General features: G+C 42.6%; 1 protein-coding gene across 2 annotated transcripts in view; it reads left to right on the top strand.

Moving 5' to 3' along the window:
• Window positions 1-10,132, top strand: part of zmp:0000000660 (arf-GAP with Rho-GAP domain, ANK repeat and PH domain-containing protein 2) — a 97,496-nt gene extending 87,364 nt beyond the window's left edge. The window contains exons 29-33 of one of the 2 annotated variants that reach the window (XM_036551564.1): window positions 2,485-2,567; window positions 4,411-4,446; window positions 6,215-6,278; window positions 9,081-9,209; window positions 9,757-10,132. In XM_036551564.1, the coding sequence (XP_036407457.1) occupies window positions 2,485-2,567; window positions 4,411-4,446; window positions 6,215-6,278; window positions 9,081-9,209; window positions 9,757-10,089 (645 nt within the window). In that variant the 3' untranslated portion in view covers window positions 10,090-10,132. Of the gene's footprint in view, window positions 1-2,484; window positions 2,568-4,410; window positions 4,447-6,214; window positions 6,279-9,080; window positions 9,210-9,753 lie in introns of both variants that reach the window. The other variant, XM_036551563.1, reaches the window with a different exon arrangement.
• Window positions 10,133-23,250: the final 13,118 nt, after the last annotated feature.

Here is a 23,250-nt window from a genome sequence, read left to right as displayed (position 1 = left end):
GTGTTCGGTAACCGCTCTCTCCCTCTCTCTCTGAAAGCTCTCGGTGAAGTGGCGTCCCAGCACGTTTAATTTAGCTTCGTTTGCGGGGAGTGTTTTTGCGGCGACACCCTGCGACAGTGCGCTGGTGTGTTTAAAGTGATGCAGATGCGTTTGCCAGTTCCCCCTGAGGCCTGTTAAGCGCCTCGCTCAGGTTGAGAGCTAGTCTGTGTGAGAGTGAGAAGACGCGTTAATAATTGATGCAAAAAAAAAAAAAGACGCTTTGAATGAAGGCCGTTCTTTTCTTAATTAGTGTGATGCCAGTCTGCAGCAGAATGGACCTAATTACCAAGTGATAAAGGTGGAAATTAGCAGTGTTGTGGAAATTTAATTGATATTCTGAAACTTTTTCATTTTTTTCTGCAGAGTGTCAGAGATAGCATGAAGAGGGATTTTAAGAATTAAGATTTTAAGAATTTTAAGGATTTTACATATATGTAGTTACGTCTCTGTAGCAAGCACACTGCTGTCAGTACTCACAGACACACATCTGCGTACACTTCTTCAGCTTTCTGGTCTGCTTCATTTAAAGGAAAATAAATGAAGGCTGTATTGCTGTGTATGTACTACAGTATAGTATAGTAACGTTTACACAACATATACGGTGTATTGCAAAAACATCATACTTATATACTGTTCCTAGCTACCATTTATAAATCCCCAAGGCCTAAATGTTCCGCCTGTTCACAGGCAGAAAGCCCATTCATACATGGAAGAAGAGGGATTGACAATCAACATGTATGTATTGTAAGAGAAAATTTTCTCAGATTACAAAGTGCTACAATTTGTGAAATTATGAATACATAAGGGTCATAATAACTTTAAGAGCTGTTAAACATGCAAAACCATTTATGCATTAAATGTGGTTAATTTGGTGATAAAAAGTTAAAATCACAAATGTTCATGAAGAGGTCTTGCGGCGAAAGAGATGGCATAGGACCAGCGGAGCTCAGAGTTCCTGCTCTGATTTGCCCCAGGTAGTGAGAGAGCCATGTTGCCCTGCAGGATGCCGTGCGGCTGATCTCTGCTGAAAACTGCTATGGCATCTGACTGTAAGAGGTGGTAGGCAAAGCTGAGACAGACCTCTGATCTTTCTGCCGAAGGCCTGTGGTTGAGGGCGGTGAGCACAGTTAAATAGCCTTTGGACTGACGTCCCTGGATCAGGGTGTCTTAATGTAGTTCCAGCTTCGTATGAAGCAACAGATACCAGCGATGAGGGATTTTCTAACTACAGATTTAATCAGGCAGCTCTCATCCACATCGTGGTCGACCTTGGTGAACGCTGTGATGGTGTGAATGGAATCTTTCTGGAATACTTGGAGTGAAAACACAAAAATATGTTATCTGAAAAGAACAGGAACAAACAGAGCCATTGTGTCGTCATGTGCGCGTCTTTTTTGTGCTTTTTTTACAGACAGTTGCTAGTGGCAGTCACCTCTTGATGTGATGTTGAGTTGACGGAAGGAGACTTTGATCAGGGCGCTACTGTCATGTATTTAATTTGCGACAAACAGTAAAACATCACCAGCTGTCTCCAGATACGTGTCAACGCAGGTCAATACATTCCTGCACTGTGCTTGGAAATGTTCAGGAACAGGAATATAAGAAGCACGTAAAATGATAAGAACACGCATTATCTGTGTGTGTGTGTGTGTGTATGTGGGCACGTGTGTGAATTAGGGGGGTAGGCGGTTGTTCATTTCGCTTTGGAAAGGCACATGATTAGATCCTTAACTCAAACTTCACAGAAAGCATGTTGCCAATTTGCGGTTCTAATCTGAACTGCAGTTTTCACAAGTAATCACTCATTGTTAAAACAAGTAGCGGAGCATATCTTTTTAAAGCAGTTCGTAGCTGTGCTACAGCATCGCTCTACAAAGCGGTCCTCTGTAGGGTGGGCATACTCTGCTGCAGAAGCACTGCCTCTCTCCAGATTTCCTCTGCTGAATCATATCAAAGACTTGGGAAACGGTAGCCACTGACTCTCAGCTTGGCGCTCTGCATTAAAAGAGATGGATTGTGGGTAGAGGTTCTGTGATGGACCGGGGTCCCATCCATGGGGTGCACGGCAGCCACTTCTCTCTGCTGACCTGGGATCAGCTCTGACGGTATGAACCAGCTGGGCTGGTACACGTCTCCTCAAATGGATTCTAGAGCCAGCTGCTTTGTTTCATACAGACAGGGACATACAGTAGGCATAAAAAAAGACAAATTTCACGCTGAAGTGTTTCAAAATCTGAGTTCACTGGAATCTGTGCAAGTGGAATAGGTCACCAGTGTTCATAGTGGAAACAGACACCCTTCACACAGACTACAGACCAGGGGTGACACAGGGTGAGGTCCTGGCAAGACCTAGGCAGGGTGACAGGCCTAGCTGTGCAGAATGGCCTGTTGCCTGAATTAAATTTCCTGTGTTCTGATGTTCTGATGCTAACCTCCTCCTTTCAGAGTGCGAAGCCTGAGAAAGAGGTCCCAGTGAGCTCAGTGAGGTGTTACCTGGGGCTGAAGAGAAAGATGAAACCACCGACGAGGTGAGTGATTGGGAAGTGCAAACTACCAGCCAGGTGAATGATTAGACCAAGTAAAACCACCAGCGAGACCAGCGATTGGGTGAAGTGGAGCTCCAGCCAGTTAAGTGATTGAATGAAGACGTCGTTTGCTGGATGACAAATACAGCATTGCAGAAGGCATAACGATGACAAAATATGGCTCATCTAAAAAGCTGAAAGTAAAAGCAATATTTCTAAATAAATTATGGTGAAGGATTTTCATTATTTTTGCATTACTTGCTTGTCCTCGTTAATAATGCTTGGCTACCCTAATTGTATGTATTCCTTTTCCTAAAGACTTATGGTGCTCAGTTCTGGCTCAGAGTATTCCATAACCTCGGCGTTTCTTTCAAAATCAAACTAAACTCGCTTCTATTTTTCATAATAATGCAATTGATTAAATGTAATTGTGCTGTAACAAATATAAATTATTGGCTTCCCCTCTGAAATGAAAACTGCAACTTTGTATTTCAATAATGGCATGCTATTGTAATCCATTGCTCCCGTCAGCAAAAGAACTTATTTTTTTAATCAGTTTTATTATTAGGAAGAGATAAAAAAAACAGGTTTCTGTTTCATATTAGCCAATTATCATTTCCCATAATCCACCTTGCTATTTCCATTTTCGCCAGAGGCCAGCTGAAAAAGTGTTGCTGGCATGTCAGCACTAGAGCTCGTCTCTCTACATGCATTCAGTTCTGTTTATCACCAGGAGGGAGAAGGGAAGAGAAGCAGAGTAAGAGAGATTGTCGAAGAGGTAGAGAGATTGTGAAAGATACAGAAAGAAAGAGAGATTGTGGAAGATGTAGAAAGAAAGAGAGATTGTGGAAGATGTAGAAAGAAAGAGAATGTGAAAGATACAGAAAGAAAGAGAGAATGTGGAAGATGTAGAGAGAAAGAAAGAGATTGTGAAAGATCCAGAAAACAAGAGATTGTGAAAGATCCAGAAAGAAAGAGATTGTGGAAGATGTAGAAAGAAAGAGAATGTGGAAGATATAGAAAGAAAGGGAGAATGTGGGAGATATATAGAGAGAAAGAGAGAATATGGAAGAGGTGGAGTGAAAGCACAGAAAGAGAGAATGAAAAGACACAGCAGAGAGGAATTTTATTTATTTTTTTGTTCAGAATTTTCTGTTTTTTCATGATTTATCTGCTTAGTAAATGAAATCAGTGTGCTGGTCTTGCCAGGAAAGCTAAGAATTGAAATTGAAAGAGTGATTGAATTTAATGGCAGAAAAGACTGAAGAGTTGTTGGCATGGAGCTAGGAATCATTTCACTTCTAGGTCATAGGAAGCATCACACAGCTAGTTTACCAGCTAAGTCCAGAGGGTGTCACACTGCTAGCGCATGGCTTACCTGCGGAACAGTTTACCTGCTGAAGGTGAGAAGTGCCTCTGCTCAAGGTGGGACCCAGAACACAGTTAGTTGCAGGAAGAATGCGGAGCTGCAGGGTCGCGCTCAGTCGGACCGTTAGCGCTCTGCTTCTCATAGCTCACCAGCCTGGGGGGGAACTGGGGGGTGCCGTGACAGTTTTTCCTTCACAACACCCCCCCCAGCTTTTGTGTGGATAGCAGTAGTGAGCAGCACGTTCACCCTCTCTCTGTGTCTGAGTGGGAGCATGCTCTGGCTTCGTGCTCATGGTCCTCTTACAAAGCTTTGCTGTCCAGTAATTTGCTCTTTGTTTTTTTTTTTTCCCCATAAACATGAACATTGTGATTATGACTAAAAACACCTCCGTCATGTCTCAGTGTCACTGTGTTGTTTTAATCCATTCACAGGCAATTGCTGAATTAATTCTCCTTTTCTTGTTTTCTCTCCCGGTAGTTGGGGGTTTACAGTTTACATGGAGAAACAGCAATGGTAAGTGCTTATCATTCAGACAGATCTGAAATCGCAAATCAATCATCTCTGTAGTAGAGGGAGACCTAAAAAAAAATCATCAAATAGTTTCTGTAAGCACTGAATCCATCAGTAATAAATCAATCACTAATGTCTGGTCTCTGCGATGGATTAAATTTAAGATTGGCTGTCAAAGCTGAATATTTCATATCTTTATATATCATTTTTTTCTCTCTCTCAGTATTTCTATTTCTCTGTCCATTTCTCTCTCTATCCCTCAGTCCATTTCTCTATTTCTCTCTCTCTCTCTCTCTCTCTCTCTTACTCTACCCTCTCCTTCACATACACACACACACACACACACACAGTTTCTAAAAGCAGACAGTAGCTGTAGGATGCCACAGCGTGCTGTAATCCCAGAGTGGCAGTGTGTGTTTGTGTCCACTCTGAGTCCCTGAAGCAGTGGGCCTGTGGAGGGCCTGTGGCCGGGTCTGTTTATGAAAGCACCAGGGCTCACGGGAAGGATTTTCACACGGTGCCTTATTCACGCCCAGAGCAAACCAGCGCAGCCAGAGCTGTTCAGTTTTTTCAGAAATGGAAGTGGGTGAGAGAGTGAGGATTTGAGTCACACCCACTAAAATCCATTCATTATTTGTTGTGTACCGGAGTTAGAAACAAAGGAGAGCAATGCACCATAAAAACCCAGGGCAAAATAAGACTTGTGATCTGCTATGGGAAACTGACGCAATGCAGTCGATTTCTTGTCAGCCAGTGGTATAACGGGACAAGTTGATTATGATGGTTAGGTTATGTAAAACAACTGTTTCCGCCGTGCTGCTTCACTGTAAGGTTCACTGCGGGACACGACTGTAGGGATGCACAATTCACACAATTCCCGCATTTGGTGCTTGGTGCTTGTCCTCGGCCAGTGATTGCAGTCCAGGTTCTGACCAACACACATTGGTCAACCGCACGTTTGGCTACAACTGCGGTTGCGGCCTGTCCAAAATCCAATGCGACACCATGCAAGTAACTTCATGGGCTATTGACCCTTGACCTCCAAGGTCTTAAACATATGGCCACCTGAGTAGAGAAGTCAGACCTTGAGAGAGTTCACTTCCACATGCATGGAATGAAGAACACAGACCAAATGGAGTCATGGGCAATATCATTGATGATAGTCACTCTCTGAATAACTAATGTTCGAGTGGGAAAAATAAAATTGCAGGTAATATACGTGTGCAGCTTCACAAAGAAATATAATCAATTTCTATAACGTGTGTTTGATTTTTATCAGGTGCCATCAGGTTCCTATTGATCACACATCATATTATATTCAGTCTGCCGCTTGCTTCGGGTCTAAATCACCAAGAGAAAGGAGGTGCATTCAAGCCCCCAGCTGTGATCAGACGGGGCAGAACGTGTTGTGTTCGGCACTCGTCTCTGCTTCCCCAAGGTGACATCACTTCAGAGTGTCTGGCACATGGCGTCATGGGGTGCTTTCTGCTTCAGGGACCCAAATTGATCCTTGATTTTTGTTTTCTCCGTGCATCAAAGGAGCTGCACATATGGACAAAGGCGTTGAAGCACACAACCTTCATTTCCTGTTTTCAGTGGAAGGACACGCACTCATTTTTTTTTTTTTTTTTTGCTTTCTTTGTGAGGCTTTGTATGGCCCTCTGATTGAGCAGGTAATGAGGGAGAGGCTGCAGGCTTTTGTGAGGACTGACGCACCAGTTTGAGGGGTCTGGTGTAAATGTAAATGTGTTTCCTCTGTTTGGGACTGCAGGCACTTCTGCTGTGACAGTCGGGAGGCCCAGACGGAGTGGGTGACAGACATTCTGAGGGCCAAGGTAGGTCTTCTGCTGACAAACATGATGTACCGGTCACACACACACATACACACACTTCAGACATACACTCGGCACATCCCAGCATGTCATTGAGTGATGGAGCAGCCTCTGTTCTTTCCCCATTGGCCAAACAGTGAAATCGATACTTATACTAACTGGATGATTGAATAATCTTGACACTGATTTAAACACTTTACATTAAGCTGACCTAATACCAGTGTTTTGTCTTTGTTATGCAATAATGTGTTGTTCTTAAAGTAACTACTACATTATTACACCACTATAAGGTCAACTTGATGCGAAGTGCTGTCTGAAATGTTGCAGTAATGTGGGGGCCATTGTATAGTCAATGTAGCTTTGGTGAAACTCCATTACACCCCCTGTATGGTTAGTGAAATATCTGGTCCTCCACAGAGCCAGGCATAGTGGGGTTTTGTTGTGTGTTTTTAAAAGATGTCTTTTTTGTTGTGCAAATAAAGTAGAGGTAATAAAGAAAGTGGAGCTGGCAAGGTCATCCGTTGATAACATAAATCACATTATCCGAAAAGTCCCTTCCTCTGAGAAATGGGGTCACGTATGCTAACAATCACATTGGCTTCAGAACCCTCCAGCTCTAGTTAAGTGCTATTACTGTCAAGGGCTGACACAGCAAGTATAAATAATGTACGTAAACGCAAACAGGAAGAGAAAGCTACAGATGTTTTAATGGTTCGAATTCTGTTTTTCCTCTATAGTTATTTGAGTTGTGCAGACATGCCTTGCCTTCCTTGCTGAAAGCTTTTTTGGTGGGACAGACCAATGAATCGTGTAAGACTCCTGCTATTGTGGAGTTTTATTCTTAGTTTGTAGCAGACAGAGATTTATTTTCAATAAAAACATCCATGTCGATGATTCAAGTTATCATTTAATGGTACAGGAAGGATAATGCATTCAGAAAACCCCTGTCTGAGGGGAAGGTAACTCCATTCCTGGAGAGCTGGAGCCATTTCAGGATTTCTTTCCACCTGATTTTTTTAATCACATGATTGGATCAGTTATCAGGCTAAATGAATGCAGATGACTCGGGAGACTGACTGGAAGAACATAGAGTACCTGGAGCGCATTCATTTAGAGGAAGATTTGATGCAGTTATGTAATTAAGAGCTTGTACTGGAGTGAAACTTATAAACATGTCTGCACTGCAGCACTGCAGGACCAGGGTTACCTGCTATAGAGCTGTCCTTACCGGAGTCTCATTGCCATGTCTGTGACCCAATGATGTACCATAGACGTTTCCCCCACCTGAGCCACATGGCCTGCCTGTGGTATGGTTGATGTACCATAGACGTTTCCCCCTGAGTCACATGGCTTGCCTGTGGTATGGATGATGTACCATAGACGTTTCCCCCTGAGTCACATGGCTTGCCTGTGGTATGGATGATGTACCATAGACGTTTCCCCCTGAGTCACATGGCTTGCCTGTGGTATGGATGATGTACCATAGACGTTTCCCCCTGAGTCACATGGCTTGTCTGTGGTATGGATGATGTGCCATAGATATGTCCCTACCTGAGTCACACAGCATAACAGTTTGCCACCCTGTGCTGGTGTAGCCAGCGCATATGGTCGGAACAGAAGGTCTTCTGTTCAGCGCAGTCCATTTAAAGCCGGACCACTGATAAACAAGGCTGCCCTCGATTAGAAAGCTTTTTTAGAAGTCGTCTGAGTTTTTGCTAAAAAAAAATCCATACAGGAACATAGCAGAGGCGGCCTCCCTCTGACTGCCTCCGCGCGCGGCCGACCCATGGGACAGCACAGGGGAGATATTGGATTTTCTTAAACCCCTCTTGTTTCAACTTCCCACTCCGTCTATTAGCCCGCGTTCTCCGTGACACGGTTTCCATGGCAACGGGAGGGGAACCGGGCGGCGGGTGAGAGTTTGCGCGGATTAAATGGGCAGTGGAACAAACCGAAGGGGTCGGAGGTCGCAGGGGTGCACGCGGGGGGGACTGTGAAAAGGACAAGTCGTTAACGTTTAAAAGGTACTGTTTTAGGTGACCCCCCCACCCCTCACACAGATCCCCTGCTTCCTGTTCACCCTCACCACATTCTGCCATAGCACCTATATTTAGCACCAGCCTTTTGGAAAGAAAAAAGAAAAAAAAAAACACCGAACCAAAGTTTCTACAAGAGGGAAACTTTGTCCACATTTAAATGGCTTCCGTTACTTTTCTGACACCTCATTGAGAGGATATTTGTGGTTCTCACGTCATTGTAAAAAGTGGAAGAGGAGGGCGGCGTTAAGCTGAAATCACAGCGCTAGATGGATGCGTGCTTTCTTCTCTCCCTCCTGCTGCTCCTCTCCTTCCCTCTCCGCCGCGTGTGGCCCGGCTTCAGCTGTCCCTCAGATAGCATCTTCAGCTGAGGTCTCGGCTCAGGGCAGTCATTTAAGGTCCCATGGCACTTATAACAAAGAATAGCAGGGGTTCCCTGGTGACCTGGCTAACTTTCATATCTCTGTCTCAATCTCATCTGACACGATTATACCTCAGTTTAACCCCCTCTCCACCTCAGCCGATGGTGAGCCTACTGCTTTAAAATGATTGCCATGCACACTAGCCATGGAGCAGGAGGCTGATCAGGACTATGATGACGATTATTATTATTGATAGTAGTAGTACTATTAAGCGCTTTAATTATCAGCTTTACAAGAGCCTTCATAACACCGCAGAAGATTATCCCATCTCTAATTCCTTTACCAAAAGTACACCCAGACAGTGTTACATGTCCTCAGCTGTGACACCAGTGTGTTTACCACTGCAGCATGGAGGAGAGCTCTGGCCTAGAGACAGGAGCCAGCGGCCACCTGCAGTTCAGAAAAGCACCAGAGGGGGTGCTGTGGCACCAGTTCAGCGCAACACGCGAACGACAGAACCAAAGGTGAAAAAGGAGGTATGTGACATTAATGATTTCCTGCCTCCAGCATAAAGAAGCATGTTGTTGTTTTTCCTTTTCACACCTAAAATATAGTTTTAAACAATACAGTATGGGATAAATTCGATTAGTACTTGCTGTACTTTCAGGCTTAATTCATTGTAAATTCATTGGTAGTTAGTTTTCTAGGCTGTGTAGTTTTCTATTAGTACAAGTTTACTTGTGGAAGTGCCTCAATGGTGCTGTGCTCCCAGTCACTGGTCTGGGAATGTTGTTAGCCTGGTGTATTGGTAACAATTCTGTTCTCTTGTGCTGACAGTCGGTCTGGTTAAGAGAGTCTGCTACATGAATGTAATGTAATGTATTGTAATGTAATAAAAAACTTACTTTATTCCTTATAAAACCAGGACATATCTTATGGCCTATGTGCCTAATAGAACAGCAAGCACTTGCTCGCCATACGGCATCCAAGCCTGCTGTAAAATGCAAAGGTTGTGGGTGTCAAATTGACTCGTTATTGGTGCAGAAGAGGGTAAATGAATGGCTCCCCATCCCCTTTTAGCAGACGGAGGTGAAGCCAGGCGGCTTGAGCCCGGGAACCTGCTCTGAGGACCAGCGTGGGGCGGCATCCAGGAGCCCCTTCCTGCAGAAAAGCTCTCTGGTGGGGGAGTGCCTGAAAAACAGAGAGGCATCCTTCTCCCCCAGTACGAGGCGGAAGGGGGCCCTCGCCACACCCGCGGGCACGCCCCCTCGCTGCCACTCCCCCCAGGGGCCCGGCAGGTCCCTGCAGAAGAAGGCCGTGTTGGGGCGTGAGGGACAGATGCCTGCCAGCCTGCTACACGAGCTCAACTCGGTGCTTAGCAAGACTGGACGCAGCGCCAGAGAGGAGCAGGACTGATGGAGAGAGAAAGAGAGAGAAGGAGAGAGGGAGAGAGAGAAAGAGAGAGGGAGAGAGAGAGAGAGAGAGAGAGAGAGAGAGAAGGAGAAATGGAGAGTGATAGACAGAGACAGAGAGAGGAAGGGGCCCCATTGCCTTTTGCTCCCCACGACCGCAGGACAGCCCCCAGCAGGGGGTGCCAGTCATGGCTTCTGCATTGTGCCGCTGTCTGCCTCTTACGGCACACTATGTCAACATTCTGCCGGGGAAACAAAACAACAAAGAAGAAGCAGACTTTGATTGGGGGGATGTCACCGGAGCAGAGGGGTGCTCTGCTGAGGTCAGTCCCAGAGGAGCGGCAAGCTGTGTTGTAGCCAAGCGGGAAGTGGAGGAGCGCTAGTGTGGCAAGGCCAGGATGATACCTCCTCCTTTAGGGGGGATTTTCAGGTGCCTGTCCGTCACACAACGTCATGTCCCCAGCCATGGCTACATGACATTCTCCCAACATCACTACAACGATAAAGCAACGATGCAAGAACTTTACAGCCAAGTTAGTATTAGTTACAGTATTAACACTTTTTATTCTTCAGATGACAGCTTTTCTGCCGATCAAACACATTTATAAACTGCAGGTACTATACGGTACTCTAACCCTAGCCCAAACCCTTTGCATGAGGGCTGTCAATGTGTAGTTGTGTATTTTTTTTTCTTCAAAAAACACAGTAATGTAATTCTCAGTAATTTTTATTGAAATTAATTGAATGATTATTATAAAGATATTTTATGATAAAAGTTATCATAAATTATTGGTTGTATGACTGGTGTTATGTTTTGATTTTTCTTCCCCAAGGCTGGCCTCCCCCTGTGAAGAGGTGATATCTGCCTGGATATCACCCCAAATAATCATTCTAGTATTGCAACTCCACCAAACCTTTCAAATGCCAAATGTGAAGGATTTTGCTAATTCAGTCAATATAACTGGTCTAACATATTTTTTGTTATGAATATACTGATTTTACATTTTACAAACCATATTTTCTTAACAGGACTACAAAATTTGATGTGCTTTTAAAAAATACAAAGTAATTCCATGATTTATGAAAATAATGTTAGTGTCAGGATTGATGTCAACATTACAAGGTACGCAGTATAGTCCTGATATTTCACCATGTTCACAATTGTTGCAGTTAGTATACACATTTAGTAACAATTAGTATGGAGAAATGAAAGAAAATGGGATAATTGTTTATGATTACTCATTACAGCCTATTATGATGACTTGATTGGTGTCTTCATGGGGAAGAGGAGAAGTACAGTTTAAAATGGAGGATATTGGAATGTGCATGGCTCCATACATTGAATGATAAAAACTAAGTTGTTGTTTAAGTAAATCTGAGGCAAAATCAAATATAAATATGAACTAATATTAAATATTAAATGGGGGGGATTATAGCTTTTTAACAGAACTCTTCACATTCTTGATGCTGTTGACCTTTCAGCGCACACCATTGAGTGATATTTTGTGTGTGTGTGAGTGGAGGGAGGGGGGGGTGTCAGACTCTACCTCTGTGTGAGAGTACATGTGTGTGTCTGTGTGTGTGAGAGAGAGAATGTGAAGTGAATGTATACGAGTGTGTGTGTGTGTGTGTGTGTGTGTGTGTGTGTGTGTGTGTGAAAGACACAATGTGAAGTGAATGTATACTATATGCATATACATATGTGTTCATTTATATGCAAATGTTTCTGTGTGTGCATGAGTGAGTGTGTGTATGTGTGTGTGCGCATGAGTGTGCATGTGTGTGTGTGGATGCGTGTGTGTGTGTGTGTGTGTGTGTGTGTGTGTGTGTGTGTGTGTGTGTGTGTGCGTGTGTGTGTGTGTGTGTGTGTGTGTGGTCTGGATGTTGACCTCTCGCAGTAACATGGACGTGTTTTGCATCCACAGTCGTTTAATTGAGTCAGTAAAAATGTAGTGCAGTTCATTTCGGTCTTTATCTACTCTGTCAGGGGGGCTGCAACGTTAGGCCTTTAGCAGCAGCGCTGGGACTGTGGGATTGTTTTTTATTAAACGTGAGCTCTTGTAAGCATGCATACAGCTCCAAAATACACAAATGACCTTCATGTAGGCTATGCAAAAAGGAAGAATAGGAAGGGCATTGTTTTATTTCAATTGCACATGTCAAAAAAATAAATAAATAAAACTGCAATGTATGGAAGTACAAATGCTCATACTAATTTATTTATACCAGCAAAAAATGTTGTTAAAAATTGATGGGTACAATTTAATTGGAATATGAGAGTATTTTATCAATGTGGCACTCAAAGGTGAGTGAATACTTGTTGAAAATAAAGGTTTTGATTGTGAGTCATTAGGAAAGAAGTACCTATACTCTACATAGAGTGGCAAATCCGAATGTGAAATTCGTTATTAGCTACTTTAAATATGCAGTCTTCTTATGAGAGCGTTTTCATAGAACAGTCAATTAAGGGGAAAAAAGACTCAGGTACTGACACAGTTGCTTAGCTGTAGGAAAATGCTTGCTCAGTACCTCCACTGTCACATCTTTCCAATCCTATGCAGTCTGCAATGATGGCAGTAGGGGGGACGTTTTTCATAATCCCGAAATGTTTTAGACCTGTCCATGTTTTAGACCTGTCCACCTGCAAGTGAGAGTACAGGGGAGTAGGTGGCCCCCTGCAGGAGGAGTATGGCATAGTTTTGGCGGAATGCTGACGTGGGCTTCACCCCTCTGTCTCTGTGGGAACGACCTCAGAGCATCACCTGTGTAGGCGGTGAACACCCCTCTAATGCCAACGTGGTATAATCAATGCTTTCATCATCGTTCTACCTGCAGAGCTTAATTTGGCTGAGCCGAGGGTTTTCAGTATTGATATTGCTTCTGGAGAGATGTCTCTGGAGCTTAGGCTTGCAAGGATATTGCACTTCAGTGGAGTTATTAAAAAGAGTGTATACAGTTAACATTTTAATCAGTTATTGTACATGCTGACCTTTCTCATTCTTTTTTTAACCATTTAAAGATTTAATTTGAAGCATAACACTGGGATAACGTAAACGTAAACTTGCAAAGCATAAGATGCATAAGAGTGTTACTGTTTGCTTCAGATATCAGTGCTTTGTGTGTGGTTGTGTGTGGTTGTGTGTGTGTGTGTGTGTGTGTGTGTGTGTGTCAGATATCTCAACCAAAAAAAAAAATTCAAGCTTTTTTTTTTCCTGTTCATATTGCATTAGGAGTTGTTTGGTTATCTGAGAGCGGTGAAAAAGTGACGTACAACTGCACGTTGCAGGAACGTGTTGAATAATGCATCGCAGACTCACGTGCGACCACACCACGCAGGTGCTGCATTAAAAATTCATCTTAACGTTTTATTTTAATAACGCCACCCTCAGCAGCTGCCTCTCTTCCCCCTGTTTGATAGGATGAAACGCCTCAACGTGGTTATATCTATAGCTTGTCTTCTCTTCTGAGGGAGGGCCCTCCATGTTGTGTTAATAAATGTTGTTTATTTTCCAGTTTTTTTTTTTTTTTTTTTTGCCTACATTTTGAATTCCTACATTTGAATGCTAGTCATGGCATCCTCGCTTTAGTCTATAAATTCCTGGCTGAATCTTTTAACATACAAACATGGAGGCATATTTTGAGATCTGTCATAAAACATACAAGCATGCAGACATATTTTGAGATCTGTCATCCATGTTAATACAGGGCTCACCTGTACAGCAGGTATGTGAGTGTTTGAGTATTTGAATGAGGAGAGAAAAAAAACATTGTCAGTATTTTACATTAGATTAGACTGGAATCGTACTGCAATTAATGCAGTACTTTGACATATAGGTCACATGGTGATGTCTTGGAGATGGGGAAACTTTCATGTATACATATATATATATATAAAGTTGCCAAATCTGTTGTCTTCTTTCCTTTGAGTAAAGAGCACCTTTGTGATGTAAACCCCCAGTGACCCCGGGGTTGTGATATAATCTAAATTATGCATGCAACAATGACTTTGGCCTTCATATAGGGCACAGTGAAGACTGAAGCTGAGCATTGTGAGCTCAAAATATTACTGTTGATGATGCTGTATGGGGGAGGGGGACAGCCCAATTCCCAACGTGTGCACGTAATCACGGACTAAAGCAAGTGCATTGATCTGCTCAGAACTGACTCGGTATCACAACACAAATGTGCTCTTTATGCCGTGAGAGGCTGAAAAACACTGAAGCAGAACTGAGAATAAAAATATGGTAAATCATATCAAATTTCTGAAATTGTGCGAGTCCTCGCCTCAGGGCATCAAAGCTTTCATTGGACAAGGTGCGTCTTACAGAGCAGCAAATCTTGGGTGAGTTGGGGTTGAAACTTGCTGTTCTGCTTGCTGCCGGTCGGTCTTTCAAAAAACACAGCCATTATGTCTGACTCCTGTGCTCCTCTGAGCTTCATAAATCCTTCAACACTCATCTTCGTAATTAATTTCCCTGCACTGTGCGCCAGTGAAGAAGCTATAACACAAAGCACTTCTGTGGATTACACAGGCGCCCATTAACAAAGAGAGAAAATATTAATAATGCTTCGCTTAAATTGGGAACAAATAGCCACTTACGGCAGAACAAAAAGCACTGCAAGTGTGCTCCACATAACACAGCGCTTTGTGGAGTATCTATAGCACTGTGGTGTGAAATATGCACCCACTTTATTTTAAAGGGAAAGAGCTGAAGATGAGGAAGCTCCAGCATATGCAGCGTGATGAGTGATTTTAAAAGCTGCAGAAGCTGTGTTCATGTGACAGCAGGGTTTTTGCTATAAATACTCATATGGTACTGTAGTCTGCTACAGTAACCGTCACAGCCATGCGCCTTATCTGAAAAACCTCCTGCAACATGTACCCATGACTCTACTGTGACATTGTTATAAAATATGTATTTTAAACCAGTCATGCTTCATCTAATTAAAAGCAAGTGGAATTGCAATGCAACAGGGAGACCAGTTTTAAAAGGTTCATTAATTTTCTTGTCTAGAAAAAAAAGACCCCACTCTGTTATTAATAAAACTGAAAATGTAAAACATTTTAATTAAATACTTTCAAAAATAACCTCTTTGGACTGATTTTTATGTTGTATCTTCAAACATAAGGGATTTAACTAATGCCAAGGTGTGTAGTTCAATACATGCAAATTGTGACAAATATTTGCTTTAACATTAATCTCACATTAGTTCAATAAATCATTTTACGCAATTACTTGCGGCTTTGCTCTTTGTCACAGTGCACTAAAAGCTGGAATAAATGCTTTTTTTGTTGACTGCATTTATCCTCTCGCAGATTTAATCGTTACCATTATCTGACCCTGTAAAGAGAGACGGAGCCGCTGGGCTGTAGGAGAGGCAGGTGGGTGAAGCAGGTACACAGGCAGGTAAACAAGAGGTACAAGTGAGGCCAAATACACACAAGTACAGTTACAGGACAGCTAGAAACAGACAGGCATACACAGGTGAGCCAGAAACAAGAGGAGAGGCAGGTATAGAGGATACACAGGTGAGGCAGAAACAAGAGGAGAGGCAGGTATAGAGGATACACAGGTGAGGCAGAAGCACAGGTGAGGCAGAAACAAGAGGAGAGGCAGGTATAGAGGATACACAGGTGAGGCAGAAGCACAGGTGAGGCAGAAACAAGAGGAGAGGCAGGTATAGAGCATACACAGGTGAGGCAGAGGTGAGGCAGCTATAGAGCATACACAGGTGAGGCAGAGGAGAGGCAGGTATAGAGTATACACAGGTGAGGCAGAAGCACAGGTGAGGCAGGTATAGAGCATACACAGGTGAGGCAGAGGCAGAGGTGAGGCAGGTATAAAGGATACACAGGTGAGTCAGAGGCAGAGGTGAGGCAGGTATAGAGCATACACAGGTGAGGCAGAGGTGAGGCAGCTATAGAGCATACACAGGTGAGGCAGAGGTGAGGCAGCTATAGAGCATACACAGGTGAGGCAGAGGAGAGGCAGGTATAGAGTATACACAGGTGAGGCAGAAGCACAGGTGAGGCAGGTATAGAGCATACACAGGTGAGGCAGAAGCACAGGTGAGGCAGGTATAGAGGATACACAGGTGAGGCAGGTATAGAGGATACACAGCTGAGGCAGAGGCAGAGGAGAGGCAGGTATAGAGTATACACAGGTGAGGCAGAAGCACAGGTGAGGCAGGTATAGAGCATACACAGGTGAGGCAGAGGCAGAGGTGAGGCAGGTATAGACCATACACAGGTGAGGCAGAAACAAGAGGAGAGGCATAGGGGATAGACAGGTCAGGCCATGTAGAGGAACGAGAGGTGAAGCCAGCATAAAGAATGGACAGATAATAGAAAGCGGAGAAATATGATTGTTATAAAGAGGCTTTCTCTCCTGCCATGGAGGCATGCCGCAGCCTGGGTGAAGGGTCACATGCTCCACATGTTCCATAGCCAGACCTCTGAGCACCCCTTCCTACCAGAGAACGAGGCCCCACAGTGCCTGGGGTGCTGTCTCCATCCAGGGGTCAGCCCAAAATGCTTAATGTGATCATGCTTGCAACAAGTACACAGTGAAATGTAACATGTATTCAGCTCTAGCACTTCATTTTATCTTTTTTTAAATGTACACAAGTTTCTTCCCATTGCATGTAATAAAGAATTAACAGCTTAGAGAGCTTTTTTTTATTTTGTATTTCATACCTTTGATTTCTACCTCATAATGTAACTATTATTTTAAATTGTAGTCCCCATTGAGCTTTCAGAAATAAATATTTTAAAAGGGTGTTAAACTGCATAAATATTTATGTAAAAAATGCATATTTTTCTATATACTTATAGATGTCCCATTTTTGTTTGAATAGTCTCGAGGCTGAAGCATTCTTTATATAGATGAGCTGGAACAATTACAAAGAGTTCTATTGCACTGAAGATGGTGCTGAAAGCTCATTAATAATGCATTCTTTTAATTTGATGATATTATTCAGTAAATATTTAATGCTTCCTTGAATATTAATTTGAATTAAATTACTGTAAATACCACACATTTTTTTTTTTTAAATTACAGCGCCTTAGAACGGGTATTGGAGAAGCACTGTTGGAGCTTTTCAGGGTAAGGTTTGTGATGAGTCCGTAAGTGATTGGCGGTGTTTTGTTTTTTGGTCCCCCCCTGAGCCATGTTTGGTGCGATGTAAAGATGTGATATGCGTGCAGTTCTGCGTTTGTTGTCCTTGGGAGAATGTGAACCAGGGAAACTGACATTAATTCACAAATGGTCACAGGGCTCGTGATTGTGGTGTGGCTGTGCGCTCTGGGAGCTTGGCTGATAATCAGAGGGTTGCGTGTTCCTATTGCCGGTTGGTCATTGCTGTAATACCCTTCAGCACACCGCAGTGCTAAACCCAACCTGCTCCGGTAATCCTTAGGTTTATGAGTGGAGGGTACATTAAAAAACTAAGGAGATCTGTACAGTAACACATGCCTCACATATTGGTCTCCTCTATGCAAATTAATAGCTTAACCTTTTATGGGAAGGTCGTGTGCGCCGAGGATGAGCCTGGGCTTCTTCTTCCGGGTGTGTCACCAGTTCTGAGCATGCTCAGTGATGTCTTCACACTGCAGGGAGTTCACTTAAACAGCAATCCTGCTGTTCATCTGTTTTCTGTTCATAAAAAAAAAAAAAAAAAAAGACAAAAAAGTTCAGTTCAGCGCATGATATTAACAAAAACCAAGCTGTACACACCAGGAGTGCCTAGTGCCTAGGAGATAGCCTTACAGTTTATTTCTTTATCTTTTCTTCATTATTCTTTTTTATACTACTCAGTTATATGACTGAATATCCACTGGAGCAATTTTAAGTTAAGAACCTTTCTTAAGGGTCCATTAGCACTCTTACTCTAACCATTGTGCTGTCCTAAAAAAATATAGGAGAAACATTATACAACAGTGTATTGTCCTGGGGATCTGGCCATGCAGGTCCAGTGGTAAAACAAAATGGTATTAAACAGAATTTAATAGAATGAATAGAAGCAAATTATGAGAGAGAAGAAGCAAAGCTATCTGCCTTCATGTATTCAATTATCACTAGGCACAACAGATGCGGCATCTTTTGAAGTTCCCTTTCCATCTCATTTTCTTTTTTGGAAAATCAATCATCCATCGTTGAATAAAAGAATCAAATCTGTGGCACCAGATCACTGCAATTTGAGCCTTGAGCAAATTCCATTTGTTCAATTGGATGCCAAACCTGGGAAAGAGAGAAATAGCCGGGTTCTGTTTGTACATGTAATCTAATCAAAAAGAAAAAAAAAAAAAGGATCTAATCAGACAGAGTGAGTCTCACGGCTGCTTTCTTCTCCTCCCCTCTTGAATCGGGATGCTCTCCACTTGAATCGAGACTTGAACAATATTGCCACATGCATGAATGAACAAAAATTACTATTGTGCATTGGAAAGAGGAAGAGGAAGGAGAAAACAACATAATAGACAGAGATTATGCTGATGCCATATGGCCATTGTTGAGCTGAATGGACCAATCTCGCCCAAAATGATCATAAATTGCATTCATCACGCCCGGTTTGTTTGAGCTGCATGCTCTGGCAGGTGCCACTCCACGTCCACACTGCCTCTTCTCTCAATTTACTGCACTGTTTTTCACAGACTATTAACCCCCAACACCAGCCCCTCTGAAATTAGGGTTTCATACACAACCCCCACAATGCAGATTCTTATTCCATGTGCTGATTTTTTTTTCTTTTTTTTTTTTAAATACAAGAGGCTCATTTTTAATCAAAAAAAGAAGGGGGGAAAAAAAACATTAAAATTCACAAGCTTTTGTTCTATGAATCTCATATCAGAGTTTTGGTTTCTGTTTCTGTTTTTTTAATTATTTGGAGCCACTTCAATGATCACAATTATTTGTGTTCTCTGTTATGCCGTGTCTCCATTTAAGCTCATGTGCATATTATTATTAAAAAGGCAGTATCGTTACATTTAAGCGACAATGTATAGCGCCGTGAACAATGCCGCCTTCTGTCTTTTCTGTCAGGCCACAGCAGCGACTGGCGTCGGGCTCGATGCGTCTGCTGAGCCGCGCAGCAACAATAGCTGCTAATTACAAGCGGCGAGACAATGCGCTCTTGATAGGGGCAGTGATTCCCATCTCATACGCACAGATAATGATCAGAGAAGACTGCCCGTTTCAGGTCTCACTGTCTCTGCGCGAGGGTCTTTTTCTGATGGATGATTGCTGATACGGCTTCGCTCTGCGCGCTGCCTCTTCTATGGCCTGTGCCCTCTCGCCGTTTTACATATCTGGGTGTTGGCGTTTTTTTTTTTTTTTAGTGTTAAAAAATTTGGCTGTGCAGCAAATTCGTCTTTTTTTAGTGGTGGTTGGCGGGGGGTTTGGGTGTTAGAGGACTGATTTAGGCAGGGGAAAGGGTCCCAGAGGTTGAAAGTGCAGAGATTGTACTCTTGAGATTTAATTGATAAATACACATCTATACAAATGAATTTTCTGTAACAGGATTGTAAAGTATGAAAATATATATATACACAGAGACATCACCGTATTGTACTTTTATTTGTTACATGTCTGCTTCTCAGTTTCTCAGAGCCTTTTATATTTCAAACCTCTCTCAACTTTTGAATCTATATAAATGCAATTCCTGACAGACAAAAACAATTTTTGTTGTTTTGTTTTATTTTCAGTAAGGTTAATTAAAAAAGTCAGTAAATGTTTACTGTACCTTAACAGTAGCCGTACTCTGAGGAGACATATAAATATAACTGATAGTAGATTAGAGAGATCCTGACATGTTTTGGCAGGTAAAGCAGTTGAGAAGGTAGGTTAAAAGAATGTTTACGTCTGGAGCTTAATCAACAGAAAACGTGAATTGTGTTTGACTGTCAGATGAAGTAATCGCACTCCAGAGAAGCCAAGAGCAAAAGTGAAGTTTTAAAGCATAGCCGTGGGGGAAACTACAGTCACAATATTTTAATTTTTATTTTTTGTGGAAAAGGGTAAAATATAAACATAGTAAACAGTAAGCACTGTAAATGTAGTTATATGAGTCCTAACTTTATGATCAAACCTATTAAATATTTACCTGTTTTTCAACATGGTTTTCTAACAAAGACCAAACTAAAACAGCGACTCATCTTTGTGCTATATCTGCCCTCCACAGACTCTCCAATCAACAAACTGAATTTTTAATATGGTTTAATTACAAGTTGTTTTGGTCGATACAGTGCGTATAATTAAGTACCCTGCAACATCATTCAAATTATATCAGAGGGTCTTACTTTAGATTTGTCACAGATTTCTTTAGCATCTCAATTTTGCAAATGCATAGCGAATGTATTTAGCGAGAGGAAAAAAAAAATGCATATCGATTCTTATCATATTTTGCCTGCCAGACGCTTTGCCATCATGAAATCGGCTAATAGGACAGGTTAGACTGTCAGAGCATTAATTAGATCTCTCTCTGTGTCCGTCTGTCTCTCCCTTCCCATTTGCCTCAGTTAATCTCTGTACAGTTGAGCCCATTTATTGGCCACCTCTTTACCCCACACCCTAACATCCATACAGCACTACAGGCCAGATGCACTGATGGGTAGGAGGCATGAGGGTGATTTTGAGCTCGGGCGATCACACGTGGCCGGGTGCAGCCAGACCAAAAAGGCTGTAGCCACACGTGACATTATTGTCATTTAGCAGACACTCTTATAGCAGCAGTGCCCTACTGGGGAATCAAACCAGCAACCTCTCAGTTACAAACCCTGCTCCTTACCAATACACCCACACTGCCGCCCCTGCCACCACTGCACATCACCTCTCCTTTCCTCTTCATCTCCACTCATCACCACATTTTCACTGGCTAATAGTGCTCTGGGTAACTCAGGCTAAAAGTCTGCACAAGACGACAAGACGTATACCAGAGGAGTGGTGGTGCATCAAAGTTTGGCATGCAGTTATTTAATTGCAACTTTTTATTTATATATTCTTTCACTTTTTTCTCCTTTTTCCATTTTACCGTTCACATTGTCAGATTCTTTGGAGGTTACCCTGAATATGAATAAGGATATCTCCCTGAAAAGAGATTTGCTGTCCTTTTTGATCATTTCACCTTACAGCAGAAAGGCAGCTTATTGGACAAACTTCTTCACCCTCCATGGAAGATTTGTGAGGCCAGTGCAGATTTTTCAGGGATGACGAAGTCGACGACCCCTTTGGAACACAGGGCAGGAGTTATTGGCAGCACATCGGCTCACATGATCAAGACCAGCCTCCCACTCCCTGCAGCCAGAATGCAGAATATCCCGAGTCCGTCTCTTCAGAAAGGAGGGACGTGTCTGTCATCACAACCTTCCCCGACTGTGATGGACAGCCAGCAGCCAAATTAGCCTACTGGGGACCAGCCTCACAAGCTGACCAGCTGCATTATAGGAAGTAGGAATAAGAAACACTTTTCCTCTTAAATTATCTCTCATGCAATAATCTGCCTGCACTTCACTCACCTATGCACCACCCTCCAAGGGGAATGTGGCCACAGGAATCAGGAATAGAGAGCTCTGTCTGAAAGAAGGGTTGTTTCTCTCTTACAGAATGCATTAAGTAAGCAAACCTGTGATGTATGTGTGAATATGCATAAACATATGTATATTTATTTATGAAAGTAGATTTGCTAAAGTGGTAAAATCTAAGAACAAATAAATTGCAATTAAGAAATGACTGATGATGAAAGTTTGAAGACAAGAGTAAATATGCTTTTCGCTTCCACGCTCACACTGTAGACTTTCTCAAACTGTTCATCTCTCGGTTAATTAATTTCCCTTTTAACAAGATCCTCTTCTCTGTAATTAACGGCAGTCCTAGTTGTTTATGTGTACATAGTATTTAGGTCATTAATGAGCTGGGGACGGGAACAAGTTTAATTATAATTTTAGTTACTTATTTCCATTTTCATGAGCAACAAAATCACAGAAGGATGAGTCTATTTAGTCTTTTTATAAATACAGGCATGCAAATTGGGCTAGAAATTTGAAATATGTTTCTGATTGAATAATGTGTGTCACTCATTGCAAGTTAATATTTAATGATGCAGTCTCGTCCGCTTCTCCCTGCCGTCTCTGGTGGACTGGGGTGATGGAGTCCCCCACCCACGAGTCAACATCATTTTAAACCTTACAAAAAATCACAGAAAACATTAAATGAATTCTATCATCAATATTTTCCATTGTTGATCTCATTCATGCTACAGTACACAATGGGAGATGGAATCTCGATTATTCAGAAAGCTGTGTACAGTACTCAGTATATTTCGTGATTGTGAGGAATCGTTGCTCAAAAAACAACAGACCAGTGAACTGTGGCAAAGACCAGTGAACTGTAGCACTGAGTAAGATGGATGGATGGCCCTCAGGTACAATATTCGCATGAACACCATGGGGATTCGTAATGGAACTTTTAAACAAAAAGGTTATTACTTGGTAACGTAATACATTGCAGTCTGGCTTAATCTTTAAAGTGGTGGAACTGTGGGAAGTGGAGAGATGGTCTGTGTATGTGTGTGTAGTGGTGTGTGTGTGTGTGGGGGGGGGGGGGGGTGTATGTCAATAGAATTCAAAAAGATAAAGCGGAAGGCAGAGGCAGAGACAGAGACAGAGGTGATCTTGCGCACTGGTATTTAAAGATTTATAATTGGACAAAACAAAGTTTAGCAGGAGGCCCGGCTGTAGGCTCTCTCCAGAGAACGAGGGAGAGAGAGAGCTGGGTGCGTGTGCTGGATTTTGGAGAACACAGAGGAGGCTGATAAACTATGAAGCCTGGGTGCCAGATAAATAGCCCCAGTGATCTGGCGTCTGTGTTTATCAGTGGCTGCAAAGCTTTTTATCTTAATGAAGAATGCTGTTTACGGCCCCCTCCTCCTGCTCCCAGCACTTCCGCTCTGTAGCTACTTTTTTATTTTCACAAAGTAAATACTTAAATAGAGGGATAAAAAGGAAAAAAATCAAGGATTCCCTCGGATGAAAAGTCAGACCCTCGCAATGTCATCACATCGACTCCCATCCAAATACATCATATACACAGATATCGGCATATGTTGTATGTATAAGTGTATAGGTGTTTGCTGTATTACATAAATTGGTGGTTTGATTCCCTGGTGGGAC

Source organism: Megalops cyprinoides, chromosome 18 (genome assembly GCF_013368585.1).
Source record: "Megalops cyprinoides isolate fMegCyp1 chromosome 18, fMegCyp1.pri, whole genome shotgun sequence".
NCBI lineage: Eukaryota > Metazoa > Chordata > Actinopteri > Elopiformes > Megalopidae > Megalops > Megalops cyprinoides.
This window is presented reverse-complemented; position numbering and strand designations above follow the sequence as displayed.